This window comes from Dama dama, chromosome 12 (genome assembly GCF_033118175.1).
Source record: "Dama dama isolate Ldn47 chromosome 12, ASM3311817v1, whole genome shotgun sequence".
NCBI lineage: Eukaryota > Metazoa > Chordata > Mammalia > Artiodactyla > Cervidae > Dama > Dama dama.
Genome location: NC_083692.1, coordinates 72,927,343 through 72,940,876, shown reverse-complemented (window position 1 = coordinate 72,940,876; position 13,534 = coordinate 72,927,343). Strand labels below are relative to the sequence as shown.

Genomic DNA, 13,534 nt, shown 5'->3' with positions numbered 1-13,534 from the left:
TCCTTGGACCTTGTGGGTCCAAGGCTAAATAAATCACCTCTCACTCCTTTGGCTCATACACCTCCCTCTCCAGAGCTGATCTGCTTTGGGCCAGCCTTCAAACAGCTGACAGTACGACCAACTGGACTTTCTGGCTTGTGCTGGTGAGAAGGCCATATGTAGATGAATCACAGGGCTGAATAAGTTAGGTCTCCTAAAACTCTTAGGCTGGAGGTTGACCAAGATTTAGAAAGGACAATAAACTATTCTAGTTCAATCAACTATATTGAACAGCTGGAATAATACGGTAAAAGTTCCAGCTTCCTTCAATGGCTAGGGTCATATTCTCATGTCTTTGAAACTTGGTTAATGAAATATGGCTTAATAGTTGGAATGAGAGGATTCACTGGGCTCTGTATACAGTCTTTTGCTACTGAAGTTTTCTTCCTGACTTATCTTCTGAGAAGAGCTCCTGCCTGGCACACTTACTTGCTCTCCACCATTGCTTCCCATTCTCTTATAATCATGACTTTGCTTCTAGCCTAGATATGGTGGTCTTTATAAAGACCTACCACAAAAGAGGTACGTACACAGGAAATACTGGGAAAATAACCCACTTGCCCCAACCATCACACAAACTTTAGTTAGTAAGGTCAGAGGATACCACTGGAATCTCAGGATATAAGAAGGCAGGATAGTCAGAGCTCCAACAAGCCACAAAAGCTTAATTCAGACAGAGCCAGGGCTTCTCGTCAGCTGGAAAGCTACTAGTTACTTGGCAACATCCCTGAGACCTTGGTCTCCAAACTATTTCTCCCAATAATGCTTTCTCAAATCTCATGATATCTCTACCCCTCACACTGCTGCTTTATTTCCAAGACAAAAAGGCAAATTTTTGATAATGATTTGTAAAGAGTTACTGCCTACCCTTTTCCTCTCCTTTATTTTTGTAAAATTTATTTTATTGAAGTATAGTTGATTTACAATGTTGTGTTAATTTCTGATTTATAGCAAAGTGATTCAGATATACGTATGTATATATACATATGCATATATATATATACATACACATACACACATTCTTTTTCATATTCTTTTCTATTATGCTTTATCACAGGCTATTAAATACTGTTGCTCCTTACCCTTTTATTAAAACAAGGAAACAACACTGAGGAAATAAAAGACTCAGGATACGAAGGTGGCAAAGGCTGATCATGAGCACTGCACAGGGCAGAATCAGTAACTGCTGCTGGTTCACGGATGATATGGGAAGAGAAGCAGAGAAAGCCAGGAACTATATTCAGTATCCTGTGATAAACCATAATGGAGAAGAATATGAAAAAAATGTGTGTATGTATGTGTGCGTGTGTATGTGTATATATATATATACACACACATATACATGAATGAATATGAATATTCATATATATGATTGAATATATGAATGAATCATATATATATATATATATATATGTATGTATATATATATACACACACACACACACGAATGCATTGCTTTGTTGAATACCAGAAACGAACACACTTCTTCGCCAAGGGTTCTGATTAGCCTCAGAGTGCCTCAGCTCACCTTTAGGCAGTAGTAGCCCACCACGCAGACTAAAGAGATGACGGTGTGGATGACGGCCAGGGCCCGCAGTGTCGGCGCCATGTAGCCAGTGCTCTCCTGCAGGACGAAGAACACCACCGCTTCCTCCTCTTCCTCGTCATTAAAGGAATTCCACAGGTTGGCAACATCCTCTGTCTCTTCTTCTAAAGGTTCTTCGGTGACCTGGCCCAAGATAGACACCCTCTTAGAAACATCAGAAAGACCTCTGCCACTAGGCTCTCCCCATATACTTTATATTGCTGGCATCTACTGACTCCATATTACCTGATGAGTGAATAAGGTTTTTAAGTACTTTATTCCACCAATATTTTTAAGAGACAAATCCTCGCTCGTGAAAATAAGCCCCAAATTTAAAAGTTAGGAATGTCTTACTACATATTCTACAATCCCTTTGCTGCAGGAGGTCATCTTTGAAATGCTATGGCCTGGGAGGAGACTTAAGACAAACACTTATGCACAAGTGCACACATAGCACACACAAAACATTTCTGTTCTTTCTTAGAGGCTGTTAACATCACAGCCATCCTTACACAGTGACTCTCAGATCAGTGCCTTTGAAGCTGTCACCCTGAAGGTCCCACTGCCTGCTGGCCGTCTGCACCTGTGTGCCTGTCTGAATCATTTCAGTCTCAATGTGTTTAAAGCCAGACTTCACCATGCCCTTCGACACATTTCCATTTTTCTACCATGGACAACAGCAAACCATTTGTTTGTCAAATGCAAGACTGATGTGGGTAAGAGCACGTTTTATAGAAATTAGATCTGTGGTTTAAAATAGGAAGGGAGAGAGGCAAGTGACAACAGCCAGTTAAAGACTATGTCAAGAATCCAGGACCTATGACACTCATTAATTCATTCAACTAACATTTATTATGCACCTACAGTGACAAGACTCACTTACCAATATTTAAAATCTCCATTTATCTTGATGAGTCCCTGTCCTCCGCATCCAGAAACCAACTTCTATTCATTCTTTCTTTGTAATAGTTCTAACATGTGGGTCAACTACCATGGCTGACTGTTACTTTTATTACTCACAGAACTGTAGTTATTATTCAGTTTGAAATCCTTATAGCTCCTAATATAGGGTCTAGCACATTGCAGACATCCAACAAATATCTGAAGAATTAAGTAACAACTAGAACAATCCTGAACGACTGAAATGGTGCCCTAACTGGCTTCCCTTGCAACCTGTCTCTCCATTCTCTCCGTTGCTAAAGACAGTATCCTTTTTTAGAAGCTAGCATCTTAGAAATTTCCTTAGATATTAGAATTTTTGCTTAAATTAAGAGCATAACTCCTTTTACTTCTTAAAAAAGCATATAATCTATTCAGCAAATAGCCCCCAAATGAAGTATCACCTTGTAAAAGAGCAGGATGAAGTTGATAGCGAAGGCTACAAACAGAGCAAGGAACCTCAGGTTGTAGAAATTCCTGGCCAGGTAGTGCTGAAAAGAAAAGGACAAGCAGAAGTAGGAGAATGTTGGCAGGGGGAGGGACCTTCCCTCTCTCAAACAGAGGATCTTCTCAGAAGAGGTCTACACAGGGCTAGTCCTACTCTTCTGTAAGCACTCATCCAGGACAATCCTGGCCTTCTTACGACTTATTTGGTGGGGGATCAAAAATGATGATTTTTTAAAAACTGCTTAGAATGACGCTCAAGGGAACCCTGCTTATTTTAAAGCTCAGGAAACCAAATGCCTAAACATACCCTTAGCACAGGTCTCAAATGCTGCTCTGAAGGGGGTGTGTGTGTACTCCACAAAGGAAGTAGTCAATTTGGAAATTATGAGTGATCGAGGCCTACAAAAGAACCCTGCAGCTCCCACCCCAACTGGAGCCAGACTATGGCCAAGAGTCCTTGTCCTTTGAAAGCCACAGCCCAAGCTCCCCTGACTCTCCCCATCCCCACGCCCAGTGGAAACACCAGCACTTGAGGACAGGAATGGTAGCTGCCTGCGGGAGTGCTCACTCTCCATGGAAAAGGCTCCCACCAGTGCTGCTGGGAGGGTGTGGTCCTGGCCTTTGGCAACTGTGCCTCAGTGGGCAATTTGCCAGAGAGAGGATATTACAAGCTGGGCTGAGGACCTCTGGAGTAACAGAGCTTTTGAGAACTAGTATGACAACCTAACACACCACAGGAATGTTCTTTCTGCATCCGAATGATCTCACGACTTCTGAAGTTTCTGACTGGCAGGGGTCAAGTCCCCACAGGGCACATACACATAAAGCTCTCCCTCCTGGACAGCACAGGGCAGAGGAGCCGGAGGGCTTGCCCTTCCCCTTTTCCTTTCCTGCTAACTGGTGGCTTAGATGGAAGAGAATCTGCCTGCAATGCCGGAGACCTGGGTTTGATCCCTGGGTTGGGAAGATCCCCTGGAGAGGGGAAAGGCTACCCACTCTAGTATTCCTGCCATAGACAGAGGAGCCTGGCGGGCCACAGTCCATGGGGTCGCAAAGAGTCAGACATGACTGAGTGGCTAACACTTTCGCTTTCTCTTCCCTCCAACACAGAAGGGACAAGCAGGTAGTCAAGAAGAGGCAAGGAAGAGGAACGAGAAAGATGAGGAAGCACAACTAATCGGTTGGTGAAACAAAGTCAGTGGCCATCTCTCTGAGGTCTGCCCGTGCCAACGCCTGCACCCGAGTGGGACCAGGGCCAGAGTGCTTACCAGCAACTTGGTCTGATAGATTTCCAGCCCTTTAAAGAAATTGGCCGTGAAAGCTTCAGGCTTCTCAACCTTCTGGCCACACCGTCGCTTCTTCCTTTTGGTCACGTCTGCCCACAGGGCCTCGGCCTGCTCCTCTTCTTTGGCTGTGTCCTCTTTCTCCCCATCTTCCATGCTGCAGGAATGACAAAGCCACTCAGCACAGAGGGCAAAAGGAGGCCTGACCCTGACAGGGAGACTAAAGAGGAATCTGGGCTGAGAGGGGTGGGAGACATATTATTCCCCGAGGCCGGGAATCTCAGGTCTTGATTACCTGCTTTGATGAGTCATGGTCACAGGTGTACATATATAATTTAGTAGGCTTCTGAAATTTGCCTTACCAAACTTTCTCCCCTTCAGAAATATTGTCCTTTATTTTCTAAGCTTTCATGAGAATTGCCAATAGTACCTCTTCCAAGTTTGTGTTAGGAATTAAATGAAGTATTGCATAAAAGAACTTAGCAAAAGGCCTGGTGTGTAGCAGTTATTCAGTAATTACTATCAATAGATAGCACTATCACCAACATTATATGAAGCTGCTAAGTGTGAGTGTTTGATCATTTGCTTGGTCAGATGGTAAAACCCTGATCTACTATTTGGACTGTAAAGTGAACACAATTATTAGAATGTGTTTATTGTCTAGCTGGGGTAAAACGAAATGTATCCAACCATGAAAAGATGATCAACATCATTAATCATCAGGGAAATACAAATCAAAGCCACAATGAGCTATCATCTCACACCTGTCAGAATGGCTATCATCAAAAAGAACAGAAATAAATGCTGGTGAGGACATGGAGAAAAGGGAACCCGTGTGCACTGTTGGTGGGAATGTAAATTGGTGCAGCCACTATGGAAAATGGTATGGAGGTTCCTCAAAACACTAGAGAGAGAGCTACCATATGATCTAGCAATCCCACTCCTGGGTACATATCCAAAGAAAACAAAAACAATAATTCTAAAAGATACTTGCATCCTAATGTTCATTGCAGCAGTATTTACAATAGTTGAGATATGGAAGCAACTGAAGTGATAAGTAGAGGAATGAATAAACACACATACACACAATGGAATATTACTCAGTCATAAAAAGGAAAAAATAAATGTATCCAAAGCTTGCACAATATCTGTTCCTTTTGTTAACAGAACTCAAGCTTTCTATTTACCATAGCCACAGAACAGCAGATAATATTGAGAACTATCAATCATAGCAATAAGAGTAGCTATGAAGAACTTACTCTGCCTTCTCAGACTCTATTTTGCCTTCTGTTTCATGAGCTGCTTTCATTTCTGCTGCCTAGACAAAAATAACAATCAGTTAAACTTTCCTCAAATAAATATGTTCATGATGATGAACCATATCACTAGCCACTGTACATGGTCACAAATCCCAATGGCTCTCTCTATTTACGCTTTGGCAGTTCTCAGGATCACAGAACATAAGTGTCCTCCTATACATTACATGGCTCTGGAGAGATCAAAGATTTTAGGCTTGAAAATCTCTCTGCTATTATTCAATCTAAAGAGAAAACGTGTGCTAGGACATTGCCTGAGCCCTGTGGCAGTGGTCCTATTGCTCCATGGGGTCAGGTAGAGATGGAACACAAGTCATGGCAGGTCTAATCCAGAACCTGCTTCCATCAGAGAGCATCCCTGCCCTGTCTTCAATCCTCTTCCACTACCCCACCCTCTCTGATTGATGACCATGGCACTGAGAATAAAATTCAAGCTCCTTCGTGTGCTAAGCTGTTTCAGTCATGTTCGACTCTGTGACCCTGTGGACTGTGGCCCACCAGGCTCCTCTGTCTGTAGGATTCTCCAGGCAAGAATACTGGAGTGGGTTGCCATGTCTTCCTCCAGGGGATCTTCCCGACCCAGGGATCGAACCCGTGACTCCTGCACTGCAGGCAGATTCTTTACTGCTGAGCCATCAGGGATGCTCTCAAGTTCCACACTAAGGCCTTTAAAGCCATTATGATTATGGCTTTTCTCTCCATCTTCACCTTGTACATCTGACTCATTTCCAACACGAACACCTAGACCTCCTTTTCTTTCCTGAGACATGCTTCCCCGTACCAGAACCTTAGCACAAGCCATATCCTCTGCTTGGAATATGACTGTCCTGATTTTTGATGTGCCTGCCATTCTTCAGGACTTGGTTCAGATGACACATTTTCAGATGCACCTTGTGCATCCTATTTATAGTAGGGCCCATAATCACTCTGTAACACACAATCCTGTTCATTCATTTCAGCACGTGCTCCAAATGGTAATTATTTATTTGCTGTCTTCTTCCACTAGAAGTTAAGCTCCATGAAAGCAAAAATGTTGTCTCTCTTATTAACCAACGTGTTCCCATATCCTAAGAATACAGCTTGGCATATAGCAGGCCTCGAATGAGTCCCTGTTATGTTTCAAACTCTGCTCTAGTCCCTGGGTTACACCAGGGAGCAAGAGAGAGTAAATCAAGTAATACTGTCAGAATGTTTATGATTCTGAAGATTCCTTTCTTGATTCCCCACACCTTTCCTACACATTTCCATAGCACTGACAGTCCTCCTTCCTTGTCCTAACTTGTCCAGTGTCAACCTTTTTCACTAAATTATAAGAACAATGCATTTCTCATTCACCATTGTATTCCCAGAGCCTAAAACAGTGATAAGTGTACATCAGCTATTTGGTAAACAGTAATGTAATTCATGAATAAAGGTTGTCTTTGGGCTCTGATCTCTTCACACTTCGCTCCATACTCTATTGCTAGAATGATGTTGTGAGTTGGATACTGCAACATCCAGAACTTTTGATGGCCAGAGGGCTCTCAATTCTTGCTATCTTATTCACTCAATCTAGTCCACTAATTCAAAGTCCAAATTGGATAGTGGGGGCAGCACAAGGATGAAAATGTCCCCAGATGTCCCCAGCATGACAAAACTCCTGGGCACTGTGCTAAACTGTATGCTAACATCTGGATCTTTCAGGACACTGCAGACATATGACTTTGTCGGGAAGGTCTCCTTTTATGGTATACCTGGTTTTCTACTCTTTCAGTTACTGAATGAATCCATGGGCCTTGCAAACTAACCTAATAAAAGGTGTGGAAGCAAGTGGCAGGTCATGGATCACCCTGTTTGAACTCTTACAGTGTAAACTGGGAGACCATTCAGCAATTAGACATTGAGACAACCATCTAAGTCTCATCTCTTCAGACATAACAAAGCTGGAATTATTAGATTAGGGTCATCATGGAAGAGCTGGTGTCTAATACAGTGTCTGTTCCTAGAGAACTGGTATTAGTCTTGATTGCAAGGTAGAGTGGCAGGTCTTTTTCTGGGGATAAAGAAAGGTGACAGAGACAAGTCATGTGCTTACCTGTGCTTTCCTCTTCTTCCGTACAGTACTCTCTAAGGTAGGGGTTTCGTCCTTGCCAATAATCTCAGAGAGGTCACCCAAACCCACTTCGGGCCCATGCTTTAAGCCACCTTCTTTCTTTGGGTGGAGTCCAAAGAGATCTGACATGATGTCCGCATCTCCCTTCTCCCCCTTTACGAAGTGCACGAGCTCCGTGGTGATGCCTGGCTCAGGCACTTCTGCCCTCTCAGCTTCCATAGCATCATCGTGGATACCAAACTGGGTTGGGTCAGGCATGTCGCCCAGGATCTTGGTGACTCTTATGTTCTTCGCCCCTTCTATGAGTCCCCCTCCGAACACTGTGCTCCAGAGGACCTGAATGATTCCTCCCACTATAGTGAAGAGCAAGTGGAAGAGCCCCACGAACAACGTCCAGAAGAAAGAGAAGAACACCTTCAGCAGCTCCTTGAAGGTCATCTTCTTTACCTTCCTGTACTGCTTCCTGAGGTTCTTCAGGGTGGCCCTCTTCAGAAAGTTGGCCACGTTTCTCTTCACCGAGGCACAAGCCATGGCAAATGCAGAGGCACATTCAAAAGACTTCTCCTCTTCCTCCTCTTCACCCTCCACTTCTAACACATAAGAAGAATCTCCGTCTTCTTCCTCCTCCTCGTCTGGCCTGTCGGCTGAGTCAGATTCCGAAATCTGCGATGCTAACTGCATCTCAAAGATGGTGTCCTCACAGAAGTTCACGAACAGCTCCATCTTCTCTTGCTCCCCGCCTTCATTGACAACGTCAAAGATGAACTGTCGCTTAGACTCCTTCACCTGGGGCTTCTCCCACTGAGTTCGACTGGACTCACTGATCTCAAAATAAACACGCTCAATTTTCTTGGCCCCACCCATGATCTCAATGCGTCCCAGGTATGGTTCGAAGTAATTGAGTACACTTTCTGCTGGGTCCAACAGACACTTAAGGCGAGAGTCGTTTGGCATATGCTCAGAAAGGTTTGTCAATAACACTGCCACATTAAACCCTATGTCCTTGGCTGGCTCATGGAACCGGTCAACAAAATCGATGTAATTAAACATGTCATTTTCATCAGCTTCTGCGCATGAAAGGAGAAAGTCTATCTCCGACTGTGTGTACTGCTTTTGCCCTTCCATGGCCTTCTGGAATTCCTTTTTGGAAATGATTCCTTTCCCATCGGGGTCATATTCTTTGAAGGTGTCTGAGCTGGTTAAGTCTTTAAGTTTCAAGAACATGTCAAAGAATTTCAAGATCATTTCTACATTGGTAGATGACTCTACCAGCGTGTCAACCATCTGCTTGCCAATGGTTCCATTTACCACATTCCCTGTGAGGCAGGTTCAAAAAGACACACAGATACATAAATAAACCCAAGTCATCATGGAACTGGTCAGGCAGACATTTTTAGAAGACTTCTATCCCAAATCGGTCAGCTCTCTTTCTGACCATGATGATCTGGAAATGGGTAGGAGGGAGCAGCAAGCCATAAAGACTCCACCACTAGGAGCCAAGGGGGAAAGAAACACGGGGAAGGAGGAGATGGCCACGCCAGTGCCTTCTACCTGGCCTGGGGCCTGCAGAGTGGCTTTGTTATCAGGTTATCAGGGACACATGGGGATAAGTGGTGCCCCTCTAGCCCCCTTAGACCTGGGAGGGTGCCCAACTAGATGGCTGGCATACACACTGGCAGCCAGATGTATTGAAAAGCAATGGGGAGAGGAGAGGATAGGGAAGAGCAAAGCTTGGAGGTTTTCCCCAGTTCATTCTGGCTTTCCTACTGATACAAAATGAGTTGGTTTCAGGCTTTGTCCATCAGACCATGTGCCCCTCACTCATTTTCTTTTGTCTGTTTCTGAAAATTTGGTTTTCTAACCAATGTCATCTGGCATCAACGACCTGCCAGAAGGATACTCTGCGTGACTAGTACGGTTAGTGCTCGGACCAGTGACAGTCGTGTGAACGCCTAGTTACTCCAAACAGCCCAACCTTCCAGGAGGGACAGAAGCATCACCACCATGTCCTGAAGGAGATCCAAGAGTTCCTTCAGCAGCTCGATCTGACTGGAATCCTAGAACAGAAACAGGAGATACCCCTGAGCTATCTGATCCCTCAGCAAAGTACAGGGCAGCGAGCAAGGAGAGCCTGCTCTGGGAAGGTCAGGTGAAGGCTGTGTCCATCTCTAGAATGAGCTCCCTTCTCATGGTGGATGCGGACAGCTTAGCATCCTCTCTTTGTAGCATCAGCAGGCTCGCTGTAACAGGCCTCATCCAGAAGAGTTCCTTTACAGTTTTCCTTTTATTAGCACAACATGTCAGATACACCAATTGTCCAAAACACTGAACAACCCAAACCACCAAAGACCCGTTAGGTATCTCTAGTAGCTTAAGTTGCCATTTTTCATACTGAAGAATTACCGGTGAGCTTTTGGGGAATACATATTGCAATCCAATTAAATGATCAAGGTTTCAATCACCAAATGGGTTCTCCTTGTTTTTCTTAATTTAGGTTCTCCTGATTCTAATCGGTGGTGATCTGGGTACCACTCGCCCCTTAAAATGTTGTATCATTGAGGCTATTCCTCCGGATGGTTTTGATACCAGTCTGTTTGGTTTTCATTTCAGCATGGCAGACAAAGGCATTGCCAAGTGGGCTCTGGGTTTGATACCTGTGTCACAGAAGGGAAACAACCCTTGGAAGGTCTGAGGTGGGGAATCTGAGGGTGAGATTAAAAATACGGGTTCTGGGCCACACTTCTTTTACAGACTCTCTCTCACCAGGACACAGTTCTTTAGCAAGCCCTTCCGATTTCAGAAGGCTTTCCTCCCACCTTTGGAGGGAGTCACAGATATCCACAGAACATCACAGAAGTGTACACTGTTAGAGCTTGAAGAGCCCTCTGAGGTCATCATCTATTCTAACTCCCAATATTTTCTAGATGATGAAAGTAAAAACCAGAAAGGGGAAGTGACTTCCCAGAAGACACCCATGAGGAGGTGGCAGGGTCAGGATTTTGCCTCTATGGGCTCTGCACCACACTGCCCTGCTGGGTTGACACAGCAGTGGATGTATTACTGCCAAACTGGCAGCTCTCCCAAGAACTCTCTCTTCCCATAAGGCCAGAGTCAAAAGGGGAAAAATGAAAGGGGTAAATAGCACATTCCAAAAGAGAGAGGCAGATGTGACAGCCTTGAAAATTTTAGATACACATTATTTACATGAATGCTGCCAATGGGACTCTAATCAGCCTGAAACGTATCCTGACGTTCTCCCTCATGTATTGCCATGGAGAGAGGTGATCAACTACTACAGACACTACATTTATTTGTTCGTATAAATGCTCTGAGTGATTCCAATTCATCTTGCCAGAGAGATGGGGAGTGAGAAGGAAAGGCAGAGATGGGGAGTAGGGGCAGCAAAGGTTGAGAGAGAAGGGAGATGTGAATTAGAGACATGCAGACATTGGACAGATCAGACAAGGTGGTGGATCATGTTCATAAACTGTGAAACAGTGACAAGGAAGCAAAAGGGATCAGCACCATAAAAAGCAACTGTTGAGGCAATGATGGAAAGGGTAGGTGGGTGGGACACAAAGGAGGAAGCTGTGTTCATGCAAAAGCCTGTCTGGGACCCCCCAGGAGGTGCTCATTCCCATCTCCCATTGAGGCCCTCGTTTTACAAGTGAGATCTGATCTGCTTGGCTTTTCCAGGCATTTGGTCAAGCAGCCACATCCACAGTGGGAAGACCATGGCGTGGGGACTGACCAAGCATTTCACATCAGTGACACATGGGGAACGGGGAACAGGCCACAGTACCTGAGAGAGTTTCATCTGCATGTTAGCAAACACATGGAGGAAGCCAACCACTGCGTCCCACAGTCTGCTATGAGCCAGGCTCTGCTGGTTCCCAATGCACGGGCCCTGGGGAGAGGAGGACATTCTTGTCTCACTGAAGCATCACAAGCTGCTCTGAAATTTGCCTTAGTAAGGGCATCTGACATCAACTCTTTCCAAATGTCACATATCTTGCAGCTCAATATTTTCCCAGGTTACTTATTACTTCTCCCCCAACTCCATTGTGTGCACCCCACCCCCCAACCCATCCTAAGATCCTATTTCTAGGAAAAGTCACTAGGAATTTCACAGTGTGGTGATTTTCAGAGATTTTCTTTAGCGTTTGTTCTTATGCTAAAGAACATTATTTTAAAAGTAAATGCTCTGGTTGAAAAAGGGCTGAAGGGTACTCCTGCCAACTCCAGCACCCCCCCCCCCCACCTTGGCCTAAGAGGGGTTCTGAGGAGTTCCAGTTTGAAAGGAGCACAATTTGAAAACGAGGCCCCTGTGTTTCCATTGTCTGCAGGCAAAGCTACTGATTAAATGTGATGACCACATGGCTATCTACTCAAGTAAAAAAAGTCTGAATTATGAATGTTAAACTACTTTCAGGATTTTCTTATCATTAACCTACATGTCAGGTATATCATTTCTCTCTTCTAAAAGCCAAACAGAGGGATGACTTGATGACCACTCTGCATTTTCTATGTTAATAACCTTCCCTACTTTTGAAGATCATTACTGAACCACTGTTTCTTTTTAAAAATAAATCACTTGGAATTCTTCTGAATGGAGAGTTGTCTGTTCTTATTTAGCACTTATTTACATCAGTATGGACTTGACATATTCATTTTATGCTTTGGGTTATAATTCAATATTACTTTATTTACATTATTTTGTAGCTCTAATTTTTCTAATTTTGGCCATTGGGAGCTCTTTCAGTTGGCTCCTGTATCCCTTTGACATTCCTCCACCATTATTTTTTAGCATTTTCTTGCACTATAAGATTCTCTAGGCTCATCTTGTATGTTTCTTGCTCTAGTTCTAGAATCAGTCATTTCTCTAAGGAGCCTTATTTCCTTTCAATGGAGAGTGGTATTAGGAACCAAGAACTGGGCTCTAGTTGTATTTGCTGCTACTGGGGTATCATTTTTTTAGGTGTTCCTGGCTGACAGAGCAGCAGAAATACATGTGTTTTACTAATCCATGTATATACACATATCCATAAATACTTTCATATGTAACCATTTAAATCTATGTTAAGATGAACATGAGTTTAGCATATGGGTGTCTCCAGCTCTCATTCATTCCCATAGGGATCTTCTAGTCTCTTCTGCTTGCTCATCAGTGAGAAACCTGGCTCATTTCCATTATATTGGGTTGGCTAAAAAGCTCATTCAGGGCTTTCTGTACAATTATATGGAAAAATCCGAATGAACTTTTTGGCCAACCCACTGTATGTATGGTTTCAGAATTATTAACACGTACCCACATGGGAAAAACTTCATCAACCAAAGTGCTTATGTCAAGTTTTTCGTGCCTTTGGTTTTTCAGACTGTTCTCATTTCCAAAGTTTCTTAGGCCAGCATCTCACTCTCTACCTCTTCAATGAGACTATTTTATATGTTTCTTGTACACTGAGTCTTCTCTGTCACATTCTGCTTATGTTCCTTATGCTTTTTCCTGTATTTTTCTACCGTTTAATCACTCTACAAATCACACAGTCAATTTCCAAAAGGAACACCGATACTAGTGTTCTAGTATCAAGTTCTAGAAAAGGCTGGGCTGAATTCCCAGGGAAGAGGTAAGCAGGAGAAATTTTGCCTGCATCCCTAAATCAAGTAAGCATGTTTAAAATTCACTGTTCATGTACACTTGGTATGTGATCCCGAGATGCCTCTAGATTCTTTTTTGAAATAAAACTGATTGTTAAAGAATCTCAGATTCACCCCAAATAAGGGTGAATCTTCTTTTACTTTTGGGCTAAGTGCTCCATGGAATTTTCTGGAACTT

General features: G+C 43.6%; 1 protein-coding gene across 1 annotated transcript in view; it reads right to left on the bottom strand.

Moving 5' to 3' along the window:
• The window catches only part of RYR3 (ryanodine receptor 3), a 379,117-nt gene that overhangs the window by 16,859 nt on the left and 348,724 nt on the right, over positions 1-13,534 (bottom strand). Inside the window, exons 86-92 of the mRNA XM_061158246.1 lie at positions 11,504-11,608; positions 9,677-9,758; positions 7,684-9,017; positions 5,553-5,611; positions 4,279-4,450; positions 2,968-3,054; positions 1,568-1,768 (exon numbers count right to left, since the gene is read on the bottom strand). Coding sequence (XP_061014229.1) covers positions 1,568-1,768; positions 2,968-3,054; positions 4,279-4,450; positions 5,553-5,611; positions 7,684-9,017; positions 9,677-9,758; positions 11,504-11,608 — 2,040 coding nt within the window. The remainder of the gene's footprint in view (positions 1-1,567; positions 1,769-2,967; positions 3,055-4,278; positions 4,451-5,552; positions 5,612-7,683; positions 9,018-9,676; positions 9,759-11,503; positions 11,609-13,534) is intronic.